The sequence below is a fragment of the Cottoperca gobio genome, chromosome 23 (genome assembly GCF_900634415.1).
Source record: "Cottoperca gobio chromosome 23, fCotGob3.1, whole genome shotgun sequence".
Taxonomy (NCBI): domain Eukaryota; kingdom Metazoa; phylum Chordata; class Actinopteri; order Perciformes; family Bovichtidae; genus Cottoperca; species Cottoperca gobio.
The window spans coordinates 5,050,001-5,074,999 of record NC_041377.1 but is presented as its reverse complement, the minus strand read 5'-3'; the positions used below and the strand labels follow the sequence as shown (position 1 = coordinate 5,074,999).

General features: G+C 42.2%; 1 protein-coding gene across 1 annotated transcript in view; it reads left to right on the top strand.

The window, feature by feature from the left end:
• The window catches only part of exoc4 (exocyst complex component 4), a 102,548-nt gene that overhangs the window by 59,753 nt on the left and 17,796 nt on the right, over window positions 1-24,999 (top strand). The window contains exons 12-16 of the mRNA XM_029462154.1: window positions 3,981-4,083; window positions 4,704-4,820; window positions 15,795-15,931; window positions 17,101-17,256; window positions 18,846-19,024. Of these exons, the coding sequence (XP_029318014.1) occupies window positions 3,981-4,083; window positions 4,704-4,820; window positions 15,795-15,931; window positions 17,101-17,256; window positions 18,846-19,024 (692 nt within the window). The remainder of the gene's footprint in view (window positions 1-3,980; window positions 4,084-4,703; window positions 4,821-15,794; window positions 15,932-17,100; window positions 17,257-18,845; window positions 19,025-24,999) is intronic.

The following is a 24,999-nucleotide window of genomic DNA, read 5'->3' as shown; positions in this document are numbered from 1 at the left end:
TAACTGTTACCATTTGTTTTAGCTGTCTTAAAAAATCAAACCTTGACTTTCTCTGAATAATCAAAGAGCCATGAGGATGCACTGAGTTCCCTCATTAGCCAAATCCCTATTGGTATAAATACATTATGCCATTCAGGAATGATATTTTCTTGACGTACATACACATAGGGCATGGCATCTACAATTATCCAGCTCCAGACCCTAGACTTTGACATCTGTTTCCTAATGACAGATAATTACATGCTGTCAAGTGCAATCATCTGCGGTTGCTATTAAGAAACTGGGTTTGGAGTGCGACTGGTGCAGCCATGTTGGATCCAGAGGAGACACCCTGATGGGAGCACAGGGACACTCCCTCTGAATTTAAATACCAATCGGGGTGTATATGCATTTTTGCGAGCGTGCTTGTGTACACATGGACATGTCTGTAGTCTTCCAGATGGACACATTGATTAATGCTGTGTTTCTGTGTCTGCCTGGTCAAGGAATAACAATCTTCTGACCTATCAAGTAATTGTCTAATTGTTTCAGCTCTAATTAGACATCTCAGTTGCTGTACTCAAATACATGTCTTAACGCTATCAATCTTATTTACACATAGACATTTAAATTGTGCGCTCGTGGTTCAGTTAGGGCAGAAAGGTGACCTGTTAGTTAGAAAAACAAAAGCTCCATACTGGCAAGCATCTGCTCTGCTCTAGTGTCATTAAGCAAATTGTTTGAGATAGTAGCACATTATTTCTGTATTTACTGTTACTATGGTCATCAGCACTCATTATTGTAATCAGTAAACCAATTAGCACCAAACACTCAGTCTTGTTTTGTCTTTTTCTTTTTAATGATCCAATTCAAATTCCCTTTGTGTATTTGACGCATACTATCTCAACATTGTTGCTGCACGCCAATCTGTGTGGAAATGTGTGGCACGTTGTTTTGAGGCCAGGCGTGTGAATTAGGGTAGATAAGCAGATTATTTAAGGTTATTAAGATTTCCCCCACAGGGGCGAGTCCACACTGTGGAGTCGCCGCTGTTTTCTCCGCAGCGCTTCCACCGCGTCTCCTTTTGCAAACTTGGCCGACACTTCTGCTGCCATATGGTTGACTGGTGTGTTTTGTTATCACCTGGCAATGACACTGACATTGTTAATCGGGTCCAATTATAACAGCCTCAATTGCTGAAGCAGACGCTATTACTGAATTCTTGTGGTTTTGAAAGAATTGAAAGCGACCCTTAATTTTGTTTAAGTAACGGAAGGCCTGCGTGACATTAAATGAGCTTTTATGTAGACGCCTGTGACGTGAGTAAATCCTTTACCTATAAAACTCTGCAGTCACATTAGCAAACCTCGAGGGTTGTTACCTGTTTGTATAAAACAGTGTTACATTTCCCCTTTTAAAACATGTCTGGAATGTTTTCACTATTTCATGTAGAGAGGCTTCAGGCTTGTTTAAAGAAAAGACAAATAACTTTTCTAATCGAGAGGGAACTCCAGCCAGAAAAGTACTCGTGCAGTAGCTCATGACAACTAGTAAAATAAAATGTCAATTTAGACCAATGTAAAGTCGAGCTCAGCTGTAGCCTTGAGAGATCAAATGAGGCTGGCTGTCATTCTTGCTGAGAGGTCAGACTGTCTCACCATGTTTCTGTGTTGGAGGTTTGGAGTTTCTGCAAATGGCCTTATACAGCCTTTGGTGGTTTGTGATTCATTTGGCGTTGAGACGTGTGTGTGTGTGTGTGTGTGTGTGTGTGTGTGTGTGTGTGTGTGTGTGTGTGTTTTATAAACTTGTTTGCTGTCATTTGTTATCACCCCCATCATCTTCACCAGAAGCTGTTATTCTCTACGCAGTATGTCACGCCATCAGCGAGGTAGACATTTAGAAGCTGTGGTTGTAATGATAATGAGCTGGGAGAAATGTTCTTTCAGGATCCATTTGGAAATCTTTTAGCTCCGCTGCGCTTTGGCCCCGTGTTATTTATCCATTTGCATGTTAACCAGCCTTACGACTCTATATTCCAAATGATTTCTCTGAATCCTCTCACAAAACATTCTGTTTAATGCGTGTTTTCTTGCTCGCTAAACCTCTACTCCTGAAATGTAAATTCTCTGACTTGTGCTCTTGGGGTTTGCTAACCAATGGTGCTTTTAGTCCAGTTACTTTGGCTAAACACCCATGGGCTCAGTATCGTCGTGAAGGGGGCCTGCGGCTCGGCTCCAGATGGCAGTCTGGATAGACAAAGCCGTTTTACTGCCTCGTCCCTGCTACATTACTCACACGTTATCACCCCTGCCTACAAAAATCCATCTGTGCTCACACGCCAACTTAAAGATCCATCATCTTGACACTTGTATTGAAACAATGACAATAATGACAGCACGAGATGGATCTCAGAACAACACGATGCACGTTTAAACTGGCAACGTTTGTCCCAAGATCAATGTTTGGAAATGAACTTGTCAGTAGAAATTGTATAGTAGTGTTTAAGTTGTATGTATGTGTATATATATATATATATATATATATATATATATATATATATATATATATATATATATATATATATATCTCTGACCCTCTTTGTTTTGCAAGCTTGATGGTTTTAATGAGGCCACAGAAGAGTTTCTTCTTCTTAACTTTCTGTTGTGGTAGTTTCTGTGGGAATCAATGAAGGATTTAGAATAGGTTTAGGATTCTCACTCACTCCGTCTCTCTCTCGCTCACTCTGACAGACAAGGATGCACGTACCCACACACACACACACGTACCCACACACACACACACACACGCCTGAGTTCTTGCTGACTAATTGGGTACAGATGCTGAGTAGTGTGATCTTACAGCTTGTGCTCCTCGTGGATTGTCTGAATGTGTTTTTATGTTTGCCTGTGCAGCGTTTGTTTGCATGCACGTGTTTGTATGCGTATGTACACGCAAGCTTAACTCAAGCTAATCAATCATTCACCTCCACTGATCTATACTTCCTGCATAGACTGTGTCCCCGGTTGTCTGCAATGCTGCAGCCTTCTGGTTCTGACTCCCACTGCACACAAGCACACACTGTTTCTAAGCAATGGAGTCTTCCTCCTGCTTTTTTACAAATGGCTTTGTCCAACTGAATGACCATCTGGAGTCATCTCTGTAGCCTTACTCTTGTATTATTTTCTGTTTCTGTGCTCAGTTTTTCACGATTTTGTCACATAAACCATTTTTCATTTGTCTTTTCTTTGTACCGTGTCTCTGTCTCTCTCTTTTATACGTTTAGGTCACATGTATTTCGGGTCTCGTAGGTCAAATATTTCTTTTGTGAGGAGTTTGATTTATTTGTGCATTTATATGTGCCGAGCGCTTGAGAAGGCACTCGCTCTTGCATGGTTTGCCCTGTGGTGTGTGTGAGACGAGGCTAGTGACCAATGATTCTATGACAAACGAGGTGTGTGTGAGTCTCTACCAACCCATACATTATTGTCTGACCCTATCTGGCCAACCAGACACTGGCTTTCTAGGGGAATTCAGAGAGCAGGCACAGTGAAGCTCTGGTCGTTTTATGTAATTAATGCTGTAAATAGCTCTTGTATTTTCAGTTATTTTACCATAAAGTTTACTTTTCACTATCCCTTACATAGAAGCTGTACACTTTCACTGCAGTAGCACACACTCACATCTAAGTATAACTAAAGTGTTGCACTAATGGCACGGAGCAGCTCCACTGGAGCACTTTTAGGTTAACTACCTTGCTCAAAGGCACCTTGAGAGTCGTACAAAGCCTTCCAAAATGAGTTCCCACGCCAGATCTTACCCTTCCAGTCGCTGTTGGACCCATTGATGCAAGGTTACTGTGTTGCTGGTCACACATCACTGTCTCATTGCTCCTGTGATAACATTTCAAACATTTTGGTGGTGAATTAGCCTTCGCTCACAGGTGGTGTTATGATGTTGTGTATTCAAGCTGTTCTAAATGTGTGTCTGCCTTCACTGTTCAGGTTCATTCAGGAGATAGAGATGAATATGGGGCCAGGCCAGGCCAAGCAGTGCCAGCTCCGAGCCTTCCTCACTTACTACATCAATGACCTCTTCCTCAATCAGGTTAGTAAACATGTGATGCCTTGTGTATACTGTCTGTCAGAGTAGCCTATTAGCACTCATAGCAATGCTTTAGAGCAGGGGTGTCAAACTCATTTTAGTTCAGGAACCACATGCAGCACAATTTGATCTCAAGTGGGCCGGACCAGTAACATCACAGCATAATAACCTGTAAATAACCACAACTCCAAATCTTTCCCTTCGTTTAAGTGCAAAAACGTACAAGTACAAACGTTCAAATTTGATCTTTTTACAAAACATTATGAACAACCTGAAGTTTCTTAAGAATAAAAGTTGCAATTTCAACAATAGTATTAGTTTATAATTTACACATGTGTGTTACAACTTACTCGTTTGACACCCCTGCTTTAGAGCATCAAAGCTTTCTCAGAAAATAAAAACTTTCATCATAAATAACAGACTTTATGTTAAAACGTTGTATAGTCTGTTCTTGAAACTGTTGTGTTACTTAGTAGCTGGAATCTTTCATACTTGTATTTATTGAAAAAAAGACCCAATTATGGGGCTCTTGAAATGCAACTGGCCTAAATGTTGTACTGTACCCCTAAAAGTTCCATATAACATGACCCACATAATGTAAATCTTTGTCACTCAACCATTAGGTCCGAACAGAGATCAACAAAGAAATTGAGGCAGTGAGCAAGACGGCTGACCCCTTGAAGATCCTTGCCAACGCTGACACCATGAAGGTTCTGGGTGTTCAGAGACCCTTGCTGCAGGTGAGAAACATCCAGCATATACAATGAGAATAAATAATAAGGAACACCTGTAAAGCAGTTCGATACAACACCAGAAATGTGCCATTTAGCCCGGTTTTAATCAAGAAACTGCTCAATAAAAAGTAGACACCAGATATTATGGACAGTTCAAACTGTGAGCCCTTCACGGGAACAGCTTTTGACTTTTGTTGACACAAGTTCACACACATGCCGTGCACACTGTGCTGTATATGTGTAGCATATCCTCATGTGAGCAGTCTGAGAGGCTTAAAAAAAAAACCCCACACTGCCTGTTTGTTTGGCACCGTTTCCCCTTTGTACCCCTGTTCAATGGAGGAGGGCTCTCCTGAGCACGCTCACCTCGCAGTTCTCTGTGATCTCAATTGGTTCAGGGGCAGGCAGACAAACACACGCTTTCACCCTCTCTGTTTTGTTCTCAGATCATTATGCCCACCCTGCCACCTATCTCACAGGATCATAATTGCGGCTGAAATAGTGCTTGATCTTTGAGTTTGTAGCTGTTGCTACCTAGTGGTTCTATATCTACACACACACACACACACACACACACACACACACACACACACACACACACACACACACACATGGATATAAACACTTGTATCTACCATTTTCTGCTTCCCAGGGCTTTCTACAGAAAGCACAGAAAGCCAGTATGTGATTACGAAAGCTGTCACACACACACACACACGCACACGCACACACACCCTGACCACACTAACAGACAAGGAACATAGCTTTGCTGTGCTTGTGTATTTTGAAAAGATGTAAGCCGTGTATGTGTGCACAAATGGTCATGGTCAGTTCACTCTAATCGCATTAAAAAAAAAAGAAAAACGTATTTACTCCCTAACTTATACTTGTATTTAACTAAGCACCGTTTGGTTTTTATGTGCAGATGTTTTCAGATATCCAATCTGAATTGCTTTGTGCTGCACAAAATTACATTTAGAATAATTTGTCCCAATAAACACTGCTAAACTACAAACGCAATCAAAGAATTAACTGATACTGACTGCCTCATTGGCTGCACCACATTTAACCAGAGGCTCATGTTGCTGGTTTTGGCAGCCTTTCTTATTCAACACAGACTCATGGCAGGTTAAATATTACAGCAGTGCCAATGTCAAGATCCAGACAGTTGGCATATCTTAGCTGTCAGATATCCTGATGTATTGGTGGAGTACGGCTCTCTTTGTCTACAATATTGTAAAAATGTATGTTTCTCATGCACACGTATTTGTTTTTTGATATGTCTGTGTTTGATGTGTATGTGTGTGTGTGTGTGTGTGTTTGTTGTCTAGGAAGACATTGTCCCAGAGAGGTAGTGTGTGCTGGAGGTGATTGTGTAGCAGACCTTGCATATAGGTTTGCCGGTGTGTGTTTGTGTTTTGCTGTGTGCTTGTTTCTGTCAAAGCCTTCCTGTCTGTGTGTCTGGTTCTCTCACAGGGAGGGAACAGCGGTGGCAGATCATTACAGAGAGAGAGACCGTAGGCGTTTGGAGTTCAGCAGGGTTTGTTTACGGCTCGGGCCCAGTCCTTAACGAGCAGTGCAGCATCTTGCTAATTATGCTGCTGCGGCTAATGAGCCTTTCTGCTGATAGTGGGGAGTGCAATAAAACACTCCTTTTGTTTGGGCTTTTTGCCTGTTTTAATTGGGCTAAATAAAAGAGCCTCACGCTCTTTTTCTCCTGCCATTCACATTCTAGGGTTAGGATGGCATTTGTGTGTGTTCTCAGTACTTTTTCCTGTGTGCATTTGCCTCCATGCGAGTCTGTTTTGCTACCTGTGTGTGTGTGTGTGTGTGTGTGTGGTTGTGTTTTGGGTCTCCAATTTAAAAGCCATCCCACTGTTTTCTTTGATGGCCTTCATCTAAAGTGTCACTGTTATGACAGACTGCTCTCTTCCTCAGTGTGTCGTTTTTATTCATTTATTGTCATGAGAGCATTTGATAAAAGGGTTTGACACATATTTATCCTGAAAGTATGAACTAAAGTAGATGTTTGAACTGGGTTTTACACAAAGTGCTTTCTGTCAGGTGCTTCTAACTGGCCAGGTGGTGAATCTACCAACTCTATGACGGCAATGGTTAATTAAAGATTATAGTGACAGCATATAATGGTTGCTAGAGTTTCCAGTAATGGAGCAGATGTGATTGTGTGTGTCCGTGTGCATTTGCGACCACACATCTATGCAGGAGTGTGAGCATGTTCGTCCGCACACATTTACTGTATGTGCTCCCTTTAAGTGCCATGACGCTTCCTGTGCCAGGTGTTATCAGAGGGAGACGCACATCGCTGGCATCAGAGCCACCGTGGCAGACGAGACGGAGAGAGCTCAATGCTGCCACACCACATTAAACACACACTCTCATACACCTTGGCTGGAGCCACATACGAAAACCATAGGAGAGCACGTTTTATAGACGCATCTGCTCTCCGCGACCACTGAAGCACGCTTTGACGTTTGCAATATTGGAGGAGGACATTAGCGTTTAGCATGTGTGGTGTGTATGTTCTGGAATAGAGCTCAGGAGTTTCACAGAAATGTAATGGTGCATATGCATATGCCAGTGCATATAGATATATTTTAAGACTCATGGACACACAGTTGGTAAGCCATCGCTGTATGGCTGCTTTTACATGTACGTACATCTACATGAATTTCATATTATATTCTGACCTTCTGCTCTATGATATGAGATAGGTTTACCTCTGGTCTATTTTTTGCTACCCCCTCGCAGCATGATGGGAATATTTATAGATGCATTTCCATAGCATTAACTTGTGAAGTGGACCCATATCATTAAATACATTTATGTTGTATGAACTCTTTCACCCTTTGTCAGTGATATCTCACTAGTAGAAATAGACAAAGTGACTATGTGGAAACACTGCACAGGAGTCAAGGTGAGTATGAGGCTTTAGGTTATCCTGAACAGCCCATAATAAGCATATACACATGCAGTCTGGGCTTATGTTAATAAGTACTATCGATATGGGCAATGACTTGCCTATCACTATTCACCAGCGGTGTTGAATACTGCATTTATGTGTCATGTACATATATTACATAATAATGATAGGATTATGAGCCTGACACTGGATATATATTGTCCACTCGGCGCTTGAGATAAGGGCTGACTGGGACAGTATATAGTTCAGTGGGAAAGGTTAACGTCCATTCATGTGTGTGATGGCATAGCCTGGGCTGATAAGTGGAGCAGTGGTGTTAAAGAAGGAGAAAGGCAACCAAGCCACAAATCCAAGTCGTCTTTATATTTCTTTATGTTGTTTCTTTTTTTTTTTGCTTATTTGTTATCTGGCTTTATTTCTTGCTAGCTTAGTCTTTGTCGCTCTCGTCCTTTCATCTATAGTGACCGTAGATATTGATTTTTTATTCTTGTTTTTCCTTTCCTTTTTCTTCCCCCCCCCCCATGGTGCTGGAGCAGAGTAACACATGAACATATACGCTGGTAGCCCTAGCAGTGCGATGCTATCTGTCCAGCTTTGGTGTTGCCACTGATTGATTCATTTAATTAGAGTTTATATCGAGGGAAAAGGAAAGAGGGGGAGAGAGATGGGGAATAGAAGAAGAAAGTAGGATACGGAGGGTATGGTCACTCTGCTGGATAGCTCTGGAGATTGGCTCCATTAATCTTGGTAGAACCCCCCCCCATGTCCCCTTTACACGCTCACTTTGTGACACACTAACATACAAGCATACACACCATGTACACATGCAGCTTCACACAAGCGCATTAGGACAAACTCACCAAAACAACAAATATGCGACCACATTTCTCCGTCCAGAAGACAGCTGCGTGCCCACTCGTATGCCGTGTTTGTGAGGGAGTACATAAGTGCGGATGAATTGTTTGTGTGCTGCTTGTTTACTTCATCAGCCAAGACCACACCATAGCCATAATTACATTTCACATTGGTCCTCTCTTTCCAGTTAAGTGTCATTCAGCTTTGTCCCCAGTGTCTCCAAACAATAGCTGCTAACTAGTGTGTGTGTGTGTGTGTGTGTGTGTGTGTGTGTGTGTGTTTGTGTGTGTGTGTTGGTGTGTGTGCAGTACGTGTCCCCGCATTCATTATTCATACGTGCATGTATTTGCCTGTTTTGGGGTGTTTGTATGCGCACAAAACTTGTCCTGGAGCCACATAAAGACTATTTTATTCACTGTGCGTCAGCTGGCAGAACGCTCACTGTATTGCAGATATGTTGAGCTGCCAATGGCCTGCTAATGACTTGACCTTTAGTATTTCCTATTCACGTGTAGCTTTGTGAGAGAGGAGGGTGGAAACAGACATACACCCATATACATGTGTTACTTGTGCATGCCACACTCGCACATCCACATACAGAAACTGTAATGACACTGACCTTTTTATTTGTGATGATGTGTGTAGGCAATGTTTATTTGCGGGGGGCTCTTCCTGGTGATTGGCTTCCTGCTGCCTCACCCTTCCCCTCCCCCCCCCCCCCCTCCCTGCCACAAACACCCAACCCACACCCACACACACACACGCAGTGCAGATTAGAGCATGTGTGTGTCTGAGTGTGTGTGTGTGGGGGGGGGGGTTCTTTATTAAGGAGACCCTGCTCCCATCAACAGACAGCAATCACAACACACCTGTTAACTGCATCAGCCGTGCCCGGTGATTGGGACACAAGTGGGAGTAGGAGGAAGGAGGGTATTAGGGTGCTTTGTATGCACACTTGCACTACCCCCACACAGATACACGCGCACCCCGAACATTATCATAAACAATACCAAAAGCCAATTCCCATGTTTATTAGTAAAAAAAGAGAATCCCAAGGAAACTGCACAACACCGACATTCATTCTTACAAAATAGGTCTTTTCACCGTAAAATAAATAATCGAAAAGCTTTTCCATTTGATCCAAATGTTTTCTTGAGCCCTATACTAGAGTTTCTGTCGTGAAATGGATAGTGCCTAAGCATCCAGTTGACAATTTTACAGCTGTTAAGAATTATCAAGGAATGATGCACTCGAATAAAGAAAGTCGCACTCTTACTCGCAGCAATTTTAGCTGCACTTGAATTGACTCCCTCCAATCTCCGTTTGCTCCTCTATCAAGAGAGACAAAGTTGTAATCACTAAGGCAGTGTGGTCGTTTCCAGACATTTGATTTTATGTTCTCATCTTGGCTTTACTTGCACTGCGATGATGTGCAGTTTCTCAAACTGGTCAGATCCCCTCTCGTGTTCTTAAAAGGTCAAGAAGAGGTTGTAAGAATGGAGGGATACGTGTCCTGGCTCTCTTAGTTCTTCTGTCCTCATACCCTTCTCCCAAAGCCACAGCCACCAATCTGCAACTCTTTAAGATATGCATGTTCATGTTATGTTATTATAACTTTGATCTATACAAAGGTTGGCTGAGCAAATTGGAAATGCTATTTGCGACTTGTAATTGTAGTGTTTATATTTAAAGATACTAAAATACACAGGCTAGTTTAGTCATACCATTGTCATATTATAACACACTACAATATGTAAAGGTTCTTTTTGATAAACTATTTGCTCTGGTCCAATAATGTCAAAGACTTTTTCTTTCTTCTTAATGCACTAAAATCCTGATACATTTGAGATGTTTTTTGAGACTATCTCACCTCAAAACCTTTTTCTCTTCCACCTCCTTCCTCACCGCTCAAGGTGTAACAATCCCTACCACCCACCTTCGCCTTGTTATCTCACACCAAACACATACACTCCTGAGGCTGGCGCCCAGCTGCCCTGGGTCTCCAACCTGCCTCTGCCATGGAAATGTTCCTTCCTCAGAAATGTGACACAGCTGTGCTTTGTTCATGCTGTTTATAAATGTATATCAATATGATATATATATATTATATATATGTCTGTGTGCTTGGCTGTGTGTGTAGTGAAGGATAAAGCATTTAAATTAGCGAAGAAAACGGCCTCACCCACTGCAGCCTAAGGTAGTACAGGTTCACACCATGCCGTGCTACCGCTGACAGAGTCTCTGTGTGTAACTAGACATAATCTTTGCCTTAGGAGTGAGCGAGTTAGAGAGAGAGAGAGAGAGAGAGAGAGAGAGAGAAGTTGAAATGTCAGCTCTACCACAAACATGCCCTTTGGTTTGAAAGAAGGTAGGAAATATGGTTTTGGCTGTAGGCTCCTAATAAAAGTTACAGCTTGAATTTTTTAGAAGCAAGTTAAAGCTATGGTTTTGCATATTACAATCTTAGTGTTGCTGTGAGCCCACACATTGTAGTGTGCACATGCGTGTGTGTGTATGTGCGCCAATACAATGGCTCCATATGGGCCTAATGGGGCACAGAGAGAAACATACCCCCCTCACAGAACGCATTAAACTGCTTTATAATATCCTTTTCACTCACATATACAGATTTTTATTCACTCTCTCAAACCAGTGATGCTTAACTCAGATTAATAATTCAGAATAATTGATAATAAGAGAAAAATAATCATCATCCCTCTCATATCCACCAGAAGGCAGGGACAGTGAACACCAAGGAAATCATGGAGCAATGAGTAAAATGTACTTTTGGGCTACTTCGTGGAATCAAATCTGAGCTCTTGCGTGATTCCTGGGATTAGTATATGCAGAAGCTCCACATTTCCCCCTGCTTTAGTGTGGGTGTGAATAGGGTGTGTGTAATATGGAAGCCCATCTGTAATCAGCCAAGTGTGATATTGCTCCTCATCTCTCAATTAGAGCACTTACAAACTCTGCATTACGCTTTCGCATTAGAGGAGATGATGGCGGAGGTGAAAGAGAAGATGTGTTCCTTTAATTACTCAGAAGCTATGTATACGTCTTTACTTTCATCTAAATACGTTTTTAATGTCATTCTGTGAACATCATGATTTTTGTACAAAATAGATCATTTAAAGATAGACAGCCACGGTGACATCTTGTATTCAATTTGCCTACCTCAGATGTTACCCCAAGCTTGATGAATATGATGGGCTTGCTATGCAAATACATATGCAGGTTATAATATATAGCCTACTGCAGTCCATTAAGAGGGATGATTAATGTAGTTGATTACAGGTGACAGCACTTGATTGGTGTCTTCCAGGTCATAAACTGTGTGTGTGTGTGTGTGTGTGTGTGTGTGTGTGTGTGTGTGTGTGTGTGTGTGTGTGTGTGTGTGTGTGTGTGTGTGTGTGTGTGTGTGTGTGTGTGTGTGTGTGTGTGAGATTGCCATGTTTTTTGGGTGACATGTTACACACTTCAGTAGACAAAAGCACACTACCTAGTTGTCAAAGCTTAAACAAACTTGAATGCAAACCCATTGCCATGCACACACACTTACAAAGAAGCATGTGTCCTGGTTGAGCAGGCACAAGTGTGACTGCCATCCGGTGTGCGTCAGGGGAGTTTTCAGAGTGTTTCTCGACTCTGACGTTGATGAATGATCTGTCAAGACAATGTCCCACTCATGCCCAGCTCCCCCTTTACTCAGGAGAGGGTGTGTGTGTGTGTGTGTGTGTGTGTGTGTGTTGATAAAGGGGGGAGACAGAGGTTATCTTTGCATGTGTTCTTGTTTGCGTGGGTGTGTGCAGTTGTGTATACGCACCGCTGAGTATGTATTATTTTGGCAACCCTCGGTCAGTCATGTGAATGGCATGGCATGGCATAGGCATTACACGAGTCAGCGGTTTGGGGTCAGAGTCTGAGTGAAATGGCAAAAGAGCACAGGGTTAAACACTCTGAACCCTGAGCAACCTTAAGGGGGACCCCCCCCCCCCCCCTTTCTTAATAGGGAAAATCCATGATCCGTTTCCGATTGAAGCCTGAGGCCCTCGGGCCCCCCCACTCCACTTCAACAGCTTTCACCCATCACAGAAACCATATAAAACAAAGTGCCGTCCACACACAACATGCACTTAGATAGTCCAAGTGACCTTAAGTAAATAAAATGCTCTCCGTCGCTTCCTGTATACCTCAGGATGCCTTTAGACAAGCAGAATACAGCAACACACATGAGTGTAGCGATTACATCTCTGCACTTTTGCTGTATTATTTAGCTTTTTACTCACTCCATCAAATGAAATAACTACTTTTAGCACCTGCTCAGCGTGGTTTCTGTCGTGATGGCAGCGCATTAACGGCTTTTCCCCGCCGAGGCGCCACTCTTGAGTGCGAGGACTGGAGTGTCTGGTTGTTGTCGTCATTAAACCGCCATGGACTTCATGCCACTCTAAATGACAGCAGTTTACCCCGGAAAATGTTGAATGTTCCATTTGCAAGGCGCAAGTCTGATTTTCATTGATGACCATGCTTTCACATAGTAATGATGTAAAAGAGTGGAGGCAAAAGTGCAACCAAGCTCCGTTTCAGGGGTAATGTAATACCAAGAAGTAGAATTCCAAGAGTATGTACAGTACATGATAGTACAGTATGTTGAACTTTAGGCTTGAGATATGTGAGGGAGAGAGTAAGATGAACATAGACAGAGAAGAGGATGTTGTCTCCTTTGTAACGGTCAAGTAAGATAGAGGAGAAGTAGCACTACCTCTCTCTCTCTCTCTCTCTCTCTCTCTCTCTCTCTCTCTCTCTCTCTCTCTCTCTCTCTCTCTCAGCCCTCCCTTTCTCAATCTGTCCCTTGATTACTTTTTAATGATTTCTGCAGCCTAAGACAAATGGCTGTGTTAAATGAGGAGAATTAGACAAGGGAGCTGAGCACGAGAGCATTTGTTAGAGCAGGAGTAATGGATCGGGCATCCATTGTTTACTCCTCTCCATTCACTGGCTTGGCCTGCTATTGAGCTCTATGTCCTCAAAGAGTGAAGGGCCACCGTTATAATTCACATTTTCCCAAATTATGTATACTATAATGTTGAATTTCATTTCATACATTTTTCATCATGAATCTTCTACATTTGAATGTGTAAAATCCCAGCAGCTGGATTAAGGCTACACTATTTAGCACATCCCGGCTTGACCTTTATTATAATTGAATTATTATCTGATATAAATCATCATCAGTTATTTGGATAATCCACATTTGCCCTATTCCTTTGTATGCCATTACATTATAAATTCAGTACTTGATGTTTTTTCTTGATCTTATTCTAATCGTTGCTGTGTCAGCAGTTCAGTCCTCCCAAAAGGATTGTGTCTCTGTATGTGCTGCATCAATCCAGTTTGATTTATCTCAATAATCAATTTCTTGCAAAGTTCATGTTCATAAAAACTGGACTCATTTATTCCGACTGAAGAATTCAGTCATGCCTCTGTCTCAGCGATGTCGACCCTACAACCTGACCTCCATGGAGTAGTCACGTGGAAAAAAAAAGAATTTCCCTTCAGGGATTAAAAAGTAGCTTCTTATTATCACTGCATTGTTACTGTAGTCACGGTAACAGACATGTCAATGTTGTCATTGCCCCTGCTTTTTTTTGCTGTGTTTAAGTGGTGTACAGTACCACCAGCCTACACTAGCAGTCAGCGAGTCCTCCTGTGGGGTCTATGTGTTTCTTCCTAGGCTGACAGGGAGTCAGGCATGGACAGTAAAGGGTGCTCCCTTGGTAGAGACAAGGCCTTGGTTAGCACTCCATGGGCATGGGCACTGCTATGGATCATTACTTCCCTCAGTGGAGTGGCTGCTGTTTGTGCGTGTGTGTGTGTTTGTGCGTGTGTGTGCTTGCCAGCTTGTGACCGAATGAGCAAGGGGAAAACTGAAACGGAGTAAGAGCTATTAATATTAATATCATTCTACCGCATTTGGGGTCTCTCCATATTTTTTGATGATCCATTACAGTCACTTCTGCCCCCTACAGTCTTTTCAGCCATCTTGGCCACCAGCTACTAGCCTTGAATATTATGGAAGTTTCTACAAATACAAACAAATGACAGAGAACTAACACAACAGAGATGTGTACATGCTACATTTACTCCTAAATCTGATCTATTAAACCAGATCGTGACTTTTTTTTCATCCGTTATTCGGTTTTCTGCTTGTTTCTGGCAGGCAGCACTACAAATCAAGTACTAGCCTCTAGTTGCCAAAGCCTTGTACTCCTGCAGTAGTTTGCACCCACCGCAGATCATTTCCATTTTTATTCATCTTTGACAAAGCTATTAATTTTTCCATTTCACACCTAAACAATCAACTCTTTACTAAGTTTACATAGGAAGAATAGTGAGATGAATATTAAGAACCTATGAATGATGAATAGAAATCGCATGTTTAAGATCCCCTCTCTGTGTATCTTTGTGTGGGATTGCTCTGCTTCACACACAGTACAGCTTTCGTATTGGTGGCGAGTTTCATAGCGAGTGCGGCAAGACTATCGCCACACTAATAGCAAGTTATCACTATTATTGGAGATGTAGGATAGATTGGTTAAGTGCTAGGGGCGGGCAAACTGGAACCTACTGAGTTGTAATCTCATTTAACAGCTCTTGAATTGCTCAAAGGTGTGTGTTTTGGAAAGTTTGCTCCCTGTGCGTATGTGCGAGTGTGTCTGGGGATATGAAGCTGCTCTGCTGTTCCCGGGCCAGCTATTAGTCACACAGGAGTGGCTAATCTGTAATGGCTGCTGTCACAGCCCTGCCGTGGCTCCTGGTGATGGGTGCACTGTGACAAATGCACACACACTCACTTTCAGCCTGAGAACACGCACAACAGAGGACACACAAATATGTGCACACTGATTCACTTACACACAAAGAATCATCCATTCCAGCAATGCAGTGTTACAACTTCTGACAAGCTCTCCAGCACCAGTCATCAGTCCAGCCGCAGGTGACAGATAGACGAGGGAAGCTGGAGTCATCCTGTTATTTTAGCAGACTGGATCTGACTGACCACTTGTATACAACCCTCCTTTATTTTCCTGTCTCTTACTTTGTCTGTTCTTCTCTTGTGAAAGTTTAGATAAAACTAACCAACCAAAGGCTCATCGCTCTCCTCCTGTTTCTGCCTCCAGAGCACGGTGGTAGTGGAGAAGTCCATCCAGGATCTAATGAGCCTAATGCAAGACCTGAGTGCCTACTCCAACCAGTTCCTTGAGATGGTCTGCGACAAGCTCAAAGACTACAAAGAGATCTGCAACACAGCCTACAGGTAAAAGGAGGAGGAGGCTCGCTCACCCGCAGTAGGAACCTGCAGAAATCCTTTTTACTGGAGAATAACATCCACTTTGGAACATTATTTTTATTATTTGAATTGTATACAGTCTGTAACGACATTTAGCTTTAGTGTCTTTGTGGATTGTCATTGATACACTGTTGCAGGATTAAGTCTTGATAACGGCAAAGCTTTTGTGGGGAAATGTTAACGTGTACATTTTTATGAACGGCTAACCGCATTGCATGTTTATTTTTAGGAATATGTAATCAGTTTTGAATTGCTTCTTATTGCGTTATACACACACTCAATAAGCACACACATCAGTTCTGTGAAAGGCCATCCATCTGTGCTCCCCTGGGACTGTGTAACACCTGGCCAGGTAAAGGGGGGGGCTAGAGAATATGCAGGGATAAGAGAGGGAATGATGAACGGGCCAGGACATGCAGGAAAAAGACTGACAGACTGCTGGGAGTCCATCTGGACTCTGTCACAGGTCAGCTCCGGTCTCACCGGGGCCTCGGTGTGATAAAGACAAGCCCAACAGAGGCTGCCAAAGGCTATGTGTGTGTATCTGTGTGTGCTGTGTACGTTTGTGTTCCTGTGGGCATTTACACACAAACGTGTGTGTGTGTGTGTGGATGTATAACCCTAGAGTGCTTGTGTCTCCTGTACAAGACATTAGGATAATATTAATTGCAGAATCAAGCAGTTTCTCCAACCCAGACATACACACACAAAGCGAATGGATGTTTGGCAGGCTGCCCCACTTTCTCTTAGTTCCAAATCAGAGCTGCAGTAATACTACTTTATATATCCGAGCAGCTGCTCATGTTCAACTTCCTGACCATTAATGAAACTAGTCTGTCATTATGACTATTAGTATTATGCAGTGAACTCATTTTAAGCTACACTTGCTGCATGTCTAGTGCCACCAGCAGGTCAGAATGAATTCCCTGTGGAATTTTAGCAATGCTTAAATGCTACGTGCATAACATTAACATTAACCGTAACTTTTTAACATGGTAACATGCAAAGATCCAGGCAGCTGAAACTTGTTTCTTCTTATTATCTTGTCATTATTTTTGTCTGATAAGAGCAACAAGAGACAAATGCTGTGATCTTTCTGAATGTGTCTACATTTCATTATGTCTGTGTGTCCTCAGGGGTGTAGTCCAGTGTGAGGAGAAGCTCACCATCAGTGCGTCCTGGTCTAAAGACGAGGACATCAGTCGCCTGCTCCAGTCGCTCCCTAACTGGGCAAATATGGCTCAACCCAGACAGACGCGACAGAAGAGAGAGGACGAAGAGGACTTTACTCGGTACACACACAAATACAAAGAAAACATATGTACTAGTTCATATAAATGTCCATGTGTGTGCACCTTCACAATTCTGTCATAAAGAACCTGAACGCTGACTTGTGCACACTGTACATACACCACCACACTTGAGCAATCACGCAAATAATCCCTCCCTCCCGCCTCTGCTCCTTTTTTCACATATTGTTCAACCCTCTGTTGTTTACTAAGATGCACCCATAAAATAAGTCATGATTGCTCTTTTAAACACCCTCTATCTGAGGGGAAGTTAGGAAACGAGGGATGAACAAAATAGGAAAATATAAGGAGAGCAGGCGGGTGTGGGGGGCCAGTCTTATCGAAATTGCCTTTGAATGTGCGCACTCTTCAGGGAACACTGGAGCTCATCGGAGCGGAATAGTAAAGTAAATAAATAAATTGGTTATGTGGCCAAAGAAAGTCAATCTGTTGTGTGCGCCCACTCCCTCCCTCCCGCTCTCTCACACACACACACACACACACACACACACACACACACACACACACACACACACACACACACACACGCACACACACACACACACACACACACGCACACACACGGTACAAGAGCTCAGAGATAGCAAGGGAGAGACCATAAGGCTGTTTGATTTGAGAGCCGTAGATTTTTTTCATCACTGTGAAAGGGGGATTAGCTTCTGCATGACTGGCAACCCACTGCGTTAAGAAAACCTCATTAATAAACTATACATGCCTATATGTCAGTGAAACAATAGGTCTGTGTGTGTCCGGTGTTTGTTTTGTTTTTTTTACCGATTTGTTGTTCAAAGGATCTTGATCTTGCCGGCATCCTGCTGACTTCGGAGGCCGGTCCACATGCCATGTGTTTGCAGGACTCTGATGTTGAAATTTAGTTACCCAGCTTCCCCGCTCTCTCCTCATCTTTCTTGACAGTCACTGAAGTCAATTCTCCTTCCCTAACCACCAGAACTTGTAAATATAGTGGAAAAGGGATTTTTGATCTCCATGTCTTTGTTTCTTCCACCCTGTAAATCTCTGCCATCTGTTAGTTTTCGACTTCTAAATGTTCTCCGTCACCTGTTGTTTTTCTCTCCCACCGACTGTTTACTCGGAACTCAAACCTAGCTTGGACATTTGTGCATCACTTTAGAGTTTATGGCCCTAATTCAGTCCCAAATCATTTTTGCATTGTGCATATACACACGGGATTATTATAAAACCTTCACCCTCTTCAAATAAACACGCTTTACAAATCGAGGAGCGCATTCATTTGCACATCCATTCAGCGATGCATTATGTTTTATTTTATGAAAATTGCCTTCTATTATAGAATTTATGTAAGCCACTCACTGCCTCTGCAGACCAGACATTGTGAGTCCAACCATCAAACCAGTAACTTGTAATTTTATGACAACTGTAGACTGATTATAGGATTTTTCGTTACATATATTTGTCGTAGCCCTTTTTTTTTGATTGCAGTCATTTTTGATTAAGGGTGCTCGTTGTTTGAGTGGTCAAATAATGTATCCTATACATGTATCCTGTATATCCTTGTAAAAACACAAACTCTCACCCTCTGCATCCTACAGGGCGGCTTTTGCTAAGGAGTCAGAAGTGCTGACTGGGAACCTAGGAGATAAATTAATCCCCCAGAATGAGATCCTGCGGGACGTCAGTGACCTGAAGGCTCTGGCCAACCTTCACGAGAGCATGGAGTGGTTTGCCGGTCGCCTTAAGACGTTCTTCACCAACCTGCCTCATGCCTCCAGTAAGTAAAGGAAGCATTACTTGGGATGTGGAAGTAGTTGATACCTTTTAATATAATTGTCGTCATCAGTGTGATTAGGAAAAAGGGAATTCAGACATAGTTCAGGCAGTTGAGTACACCAGGACACCTGCGTCAGGCCCTAACTGTGGGGTATGTAAAGACATGACCTGAGAGGAACTTTTACTTCTGCAACCTTGTGTCATGACACGCAGAGTTAACACACATGATGTATACATACAGTATATGGTCATGAACTAAAGAGGCACTTGAGCAATCAGTGTTTTTCCATTACTCCAAGGGAAAGACGCAATGATCATGTAAATATGACAATACAAAAGCACACTTTCCGACAACCTGGAAGGCATTCAGGTTTCGCTTGGTTGTAAACACCAAGGTTGTGTGACAAATGAAAAAGAGACGAGAGAGAGAGAAGTTCAAACCCTGCATACTTTTCTCACTTCGGCACAGCTGGAAAATGTCTGTGTGAAATGGGTTTGAATGTTAGATTGTCAGTTTCAGAAAGTTACAGAAATGATTGCATTTGCCCCAATTCTCCCGTTGGAAAGGTGCGGGGGGGGGGGGATTTTTACTGAAAAGAGCTTGAACACATCATAATGTAACTCAATGTAAGCTCCGTTAATGTTAATCATTAACTTCTCAGATCTATGCATATAGGCAAGAAGCTGTAACATCACTTAATACTATGTACAGAGTGATTGACAGACGATGTATGCTGATATTTATCACCTAAGTAACTGGATTCTCCCCAATTTACTAGATATCTCTAAAGGTGTTGGATTAAGCAAAAACTTTGTGAAATTTGCGCCTACACCCGACAAACTGACACCTTCGCAGACATCTGTTTATGTTTATTCTTCATACTGAAAAACTGATCATTGTGTTTTGACAAATGAATTCTGCTTGTCGATGGTTGCATTGCACCAAAAATGTGATTATCCGTCCTCTCACTTTCTTTCCACATTTTCTTGTTTTCCCACTTTGGCACAGACAGAGAAGCTTTAATGGCTGCCAAAACTCTTACTATTCAGGAAAATACTGAGTATTTGTTTGTGCTTTCACGTCACCACCTGCAGATTTCAGGAGTATGATGGCGAAGCTTAAATCCTGGAAGCACCTGGGGACAAGCCTCCATGACACCATACATCCTCTCCTGACGGTGTTATTACAGTATAGAGCAATATTACATCGGGGACATTTTTTCCAGGAGACGTTGCTACTAGTCTCTCAGGTCATTAAGCAGCTATTGATCAGAATACACTGCAGATTAAAAAACATTGTGTGGATGGTTTATGGAGGGTCACAGTCAGAGGTATATGACGTCTTCTCATCCTTAGCTGCTCTACTTTTGCAGCGACACGTCTTACCTGTGCCTCGTTAAGTTCTTGTTTGAGTGTATTATCACACACTCATTACCTTCTCCACTGGAGTTGACAAAAACACACACTCATTATCCTTGGCTTTGCCTCTGTGCGAATGTGTGTGCAGAAATGCCTTCCCTAATCAGACCTCTCAAAGCATTTCATTCATTCCCTGCTCATTCATCACTTTTTCATCATTAATCACTGATCAAAATGAGGTGTGTGTGTGTGTGTGTCCGTGTGTGTGTGTGTGTCTGTCCAACACATAGTCTCTATGTAGGTCTTGTTAATCACTAATTATTAACCATAATGTTTTTATCCTCATCACTTTAAGAGCAAGTTTAATCTCTTAATAAAGCATCTTGTAATATTCTTCATATATTTTCATCAACATCATAAGCAGCGATCAAGCCGTTAATGACTGTTGGAGCTGATCCAGTTGCAGGTTTGTTTTTATCATCCAAACTAGAGTATACTTGTGCAATATAAAAGTTTTCCCCGATGTCAGACTTCATTTTTTTCCAGTCATGTTTATTTAATGTGTTGTTTCTAATAAGCTCATTCAATATTTAACATATTTACGTCATGAAGCTGAATTTCTAAAGTTGGATGGTCTTATCAATCTTAACAAGATGATGCTCTTAAAGAGCAGTGGTTATTTGGCAGACAGACATCTGCATTTAGATATTTGACATGTATTTGTTGTTGATATGCTTCATATACAGCATAGGATTCAATTTCAACACCTCAGTTGATAATAAAATGACAAAATATACATAGTAGATGATCGTGTCACCTATTCATACAGCTCTTTCATTCACTGTGTAGTTATTGTGTTACGGTACTATGGGGAAACCTAGCCGTGTTCGCTGCAGTATCTTGGTCCTCTGGCAGAGCTCTGGTAAATGATGCACCTTTCCTAGAGGGATACAGAGAGGGCTGCAGGCCTTATCAGCGATGGTCACAACTCTCGAGCTTCAGACTTCTGATTGCTCATTGAACTTGCACTATCGCAACTTTTCTGTCAGACGTAAAATAATTAAATGAGAATGTTCAGATATTCCTATTTGGCCTTGACTTTGTCACTATCTCTTTTTAAATTCTTCCGTTCCCTCTCACTCTGAAGCTAGCTCTTTTCGTTTATTCATAGATAAGAATTCAATAAAAGTACGGGAAGGGACGTGACATAATTATCATTAATTCTGGCGGGTGGCACTAATGGGAAGGATAGGGCAGTCACTTATCATGCTGGGACAGCCTCCGTATTGTTCATTATTTAGTGTTTGCTGAGCTGATGACGGACTACGTGTGTGTTGGTACGAGTGTTAGTGTGTGTGTGTGTGCGCAAGTGTGTGTGTACATAAGCATGCACTGTGTAAGATGGGACAAGGGTACGGCAGGGAAAAAGGACCCCACCTTATCTCATCCTCCACCCCCCCGCCTCACGTCTATGCCTCTCCAAATTGGATTTTATATTACAGAAGCAGTCAGGTATGAACAACTCATTTTCCTCTCCCTCTTTTTGCTTTTTCTTTCTTTCTTCTTCTTCTTTCTTCTTTTCTTTCTTTCTTTTTGTCTTAGTGTTTCTTCCGTCTTTCCTTCATTCCTCATCGTGGTGGTGTGAACATAGTTGTCTCTCTTCTTCCATGGCTGCGTAATCTTTTCAGGGGACGTTTGGTTTGGTCACCTTCCTGTGGGATTGAATCCTTCTGGATGTGTAGTTACACACATTGTTATTCTCTGATTGAAGTATAACTTTTTAAGGTGTGTGTGTGTGTGTGTGTGTGTGTGTGTGTGTGTGTGTGTGTGTGTGATTTTCCGTGAAGGTGGCTGCAGAAAGGGTCTTATCACCCATCTGGTCGCAGCACTGGACTTCTAATCCACTCCGACAATATTTACCCGACACACACAGACGCCTGAGGTGTAATGCCAGCATGACAGCCTCTTCTTTTGTTGACTGCTGTGTATGAATTTTAGACATTTTTAATAATATTTCCCAGTGTGTCTGGAATCCTTGTTGGATCTTTGCAAACAGGAGATCATGAACAGTGTGAAGAGCTGTCTTAGTGGAGAGCATTTATTTTTCTTTGCAGCCAACCAACTTTTGATGTGCTTGTGTTCAAACGTGTGTGTTGGTGTCAGAGACCATCAGTGAATAGAAACAGGCCTCTAATCTATGCTGCAGGGTTTCCGCACAATTACCATGTGTTCTCCTCGTGGGAAAAAGTTCCTTCTCTCTTTGCTCAGCTGCGAGCGGAGAGCATATGGAAATACACTTTTTTAACCTTGACTATGGTGAGTGGAGGTCTTTCCCTTAAGCAATGATTGTTTTTCTTGACTCCATTTAACAAGGCAAGTTGACTAAGAACACATTCTTCTTCACTGCAGAGACCTGGGGGAAGAGTTGCACTGGGACATGATGATGATGTTGTTTCTTCAGTAGTTGAAATATTGTCTTTACTTTCATCCACGTGGGTTTTTATAACTGTTTCTTTCCAAAATGACACCATTAAGCAATTTGGGGTCTTAAGAAATCAAAATCAGTCAATCTCATCCTCCATTTGTGTTTATCTCTCTCTTGCCCCGTCACCTTCCATCTTCCTCTCTGGACAGATCCCCGTGTGCAGATGTTCATCCTCTACCAGAGGCAGCAAAATAATGAATAACTGACCTTCTCTTTTACTCAGTTATGAATCATTCATCATCCCACCCCTGCAGGATACTCTCCTTTGCTTACCTTTCTCCATTTTCTCTTCATTCCTCTTTACTGTTGAGAGGTAGGGCGTGTTGGACTTTTTAAGCAAAACAGATTCTGATTTGTATGAAGTCCTTAACAGCTGTAGTTGTCAATACCTCGGAAAATGTCAAGTCATATTGCTTTCTTGTATCTTAATGTATTGTTTATCCCCTTAATGGCACACAGGTCAAAGAGTAAAAGGGGTTGTGTTAATATCAACTCTCCTTGTGTGTATGCATCTGCATGCTGCATGTGTGTAAGAATGTGAGTTCCATCACTGATCTTCTCCCTTAATGTCTGCCACCCTCATCTTTTGCAGATGGCAAGCGACAGACGTTTCTCTTAGATGGGATTCAAAAATAATTGGATAAGCACAGCACACACACACACGTGTATACACACATACCTACACACATGACCTACAAATAGATATGCGACACGCACGTACATATCCTGTCATTTAATCAGTATAGAAATAAAAAAAGAGAGCTAGAAAGTTGTCAGTCAGGACCAATGAGTCGTCTCCTTTTGCCCGTCTGTCCTTGACTCTAATGGTGCCCCCCATGCTGTGACGCCTCCCTCGCATCATCAAAGCTGCGCAGGCTGGGGGGGAACGGCAGGAATCCGTGTGTGTGTCTGGGCTTCTGCGTGTCTGTGCGCGTGTGTTTTTTGGGCCTGTGTGTGTGTGTGTTTCATGAACACCCCCTGGAGAGACCTCCAGCAGTGTGTGCCACAGCGAGCCCTTTTTTTTTTTTTTTTTTTTTCTGCTGCCAAAGTGAGTGAGCACATGAGAGGAAAACACTCCCACAGGCAGAGAGAGTGAAATGCTCTCGTTCTCTCTCTCACACACACGCACACACACACACACACACACACACACACACACACACACACACACACACTGAGAGCAAAATGGTCTTTATCAGATGTACTGTACATGTGCCTTTTGTCAGGTGCGAGGACTTTGTGTAATGTCAGATTGACAGTTTTATATCTGTGTATACAGTCAGGGCACTACTAGCTGCACCAAACACTTGTTGTTGATGTTGTTATCATTCCTTTGCTCATGATCAATAAATAATTTAATGCAGGGTTCAGGTTACTGCATAGGCAATATTCTTGTAAATGTGGCTTTTAGTTTGAGTGGCAGTATTGTGTTTCAGTGCTGCATTATGTATCTATTTATGATCTGATAAGATGACTAGGGAGAATAAACAACATCCACTGACTACAATCAAATGAAGTCTATTAATGTCATTATGCTCCGCTCCCTCGAGAAATCACTGTGGATTGTTTCTGTTAAGACCAATCTTGTTTGTTGTTCCTGCGGCTCATTTAGCCGGATTAATATTGATATTGCCAATCTAAAGATCTAATCGTTGGCAGTATTCTGCATGTGGAGGAGGCAGTCTCTCATGTAGATATCATATGGATTTTATACAGTAATAACAGTAAAAACACAAACGTATAATCAAACACAGTCTGTGCTAGTCTGTTGAGTTAAGCCAGTCTTAGTTTTGCTCTCACACTAGTTTAATGTGAAGAAAAATAAAGACTGATTATGAGTCTACAATGTTAGCCACCCTACCCCCTAATTATTTCAGAACTCATAGTGGTGCTTCCAGCTGTGGTAACAATGAAACTGCTTCAAACTGCAAGGGAAGGCTCATCATTTGTGGTTTACTTACAACTTGCAACTTGAAACGTGAGAGACGTTGATTATTGATAAAAAGATCAGTGAAGTAAAACTTTCCTGATCTGTTGAAGTGAACAGTGCTTAGCAGTCGGCATTCAGACGTTTTATTGCAAACGTTTTATGACTGTTTATCTGTCATTTTCAAGCCAGAGTCAATATAGAC